Source organism: Cebus imitator, unplaced genomic scaffold, assembly GCF_001604975.1.
Source record: "Cebus imitator isolate Cc_AM_T3 unplaced genomic scaffold, Cebus_imitator-1.0 Scaffold427, whole genome shotgun sequence".
NCBI lineage: Eukaryota > Metazoa > Chordata > Mammalia > Primates > Cebidae > Cebus > Cebus imitator.
This window is the reverse complement of record NW_016107742.1, coordinates 1,214,549-1,216,235: the sequence shown is the minus strand read 5'-3', so window position 1 is coordinate 1,216,235 and position 1,687 is coordinate 1,214,549. Positions and strand designations below refer to the sequence as shown.

The 1,687-nt window shown below is 46.1% G+C and overlaps 1 protein-coding gene across 1 annotated transcript in view; it reads right to left on the bottom strand.

The window, feature by feature from the left end:
• The window catches only part of PRCC (proline rich mitotic checkpoint control factor), a 35,361-nt gene that overhangs the window by 6,438 nt on the left and 27,236 nt on the right, over positions 1-1,687 (bottom strand). Inside the window, exon 5 of the mRNA XM_017510043.2 lies at positions 657-800. Coding sequence (XP_017365532.1) covers positions 657-800 — 144 coding nt within the window. The remainder of the gene's footprint in view (positions 1-656; positions 801-1,687) is intronic.

Below are 1,687 nucleotides of genomic sequence, written 5' to 3'. Positions count from 1 at the left end.
AAAAAAAAAAAAAGAAAGAAGGATCTGACTATAGGGAAAGAGTACAGCAGCTATGGATTCTGTGCAGCCTGGGAAGGAGCCACAACCACAGGCTGGGAGTCCTTTCCAACCACTCAGTCTCAGCAACCAGACACCCCCATCCAGCTGGAGAGCTGTTAAAATGACTGCAAAGTTCTGAAGGGCAGGAGCTGTATCTGTGAGGTCTGCTGCATACTCTAGTGCCATGGGCAAAATGTGTTTGCTAAAGATGCTGTGGCCGGGCGAGGTGGCTCACGCCTGTAATCTCAACACTGTGGGAGGCCAAGGCAGGTAGATCATGAGGTCAGGAGTTCACGACCAGTCTGGACAAGATGGTGAAATCCCATCTCTACTAAAAATACAAAAATAAGCTGGGCAAGGTGGCAGGCACCTATAATGCCAGCTGAGGAAGGCTGAGGCAGAAGAATCGCTTGAACCTGGGCAACAGAGGCTGCAGTGAGCTGAAATCACACCTCTGCACTCCAGCCTGGGTGACAGAGTGAGATTCCGTCCAAAAAAACAAAGGGGGGGGGGTGCTGTGACAATAACAATGGGGTGTGGGGTCAAGATGGGGCGTAAGACAAGATTTTGCTTTGTAGTTTCCCAAGTTGGCCACTCTGTAGACCTTTCCCACTTACTTTGCTGAATGACTTCATGGTTTTCTCTTCTGTCAATGACTTAGTCATCCATTGCTGGGCCCCACTGAGCTGGTCATCACCTTTGATCTCCACAAAGTTGATTTCTTCCCTCCCTCGGTTCCTCTTGCCCTGTAGCCGCTTAAACTGGAAAAGAAAAAAAATGCAGGAGTCAGGAATGTGGGCAAGGGGATCAGCAGATGTCACTACAGAGCCAGAGTTTATGGAACGATTTTGTGACTCACCAATCCCAAGGTCCCCTCAGTTCTTCTCTCCGTCCTTTCACCCTGCCATCTACCAAACTCCCTTGATGCTAGATAAAAGGCTACTTCTACTCAGGTCTCCGGGACCCAGGGAAAAGAAGCTAAGAGGCATCTCCAAACATGAATGAGTGCAGAGAACCAGCGGTATAAATTTGTACTCAAATGGTATCTGCCTACTGCTATGCAATATATCCATGTAACAGACTGGCACACGTACCCTTGAATCTATTTTATTTTTAATGGCATGTGCCTAAAAGGACTGTCTACAATTTCCATATTAAGAATTCAGAGTAGGCCAGGCAAGGTGACTCATACCTATAATACCAGCATTTTTGGAGGCCAAGGTGGAAGGACCATTTGAGCCCGGGAGTTTAAGACAAGCCTGGGCAACAAAGTGAGACCCCATCTCTACAAAAAAAACTAGCCAAGTGTGGTGGTGTGTGCCTGTGGTCCCTGGGACACACAGAAAGACCTTGCCTCTAAAAAAATAAAAATAAAAGATAAAATTCCAAGCCCCCCAAAAACACAAAACTCCAGGATTTCTCCTTTAAAAATCAGTTCTTTGTCCATCTCTGTTCCTTCTAATTGTTCGGTATCATCGCATCAACAGGCCCCACACCAGAGTGGACATTACAGACAAAGAATGTGGGGCTGCATAGAAAAGAAGCCTCATGCACACACACAGGTTTAGCTTTACTTCAAAAGAGATTTTTTTTTTACTTTTCTGCTGGCTTCTCAACATGGATCAAAAGAGTTTTTAAGGGTAAAGAA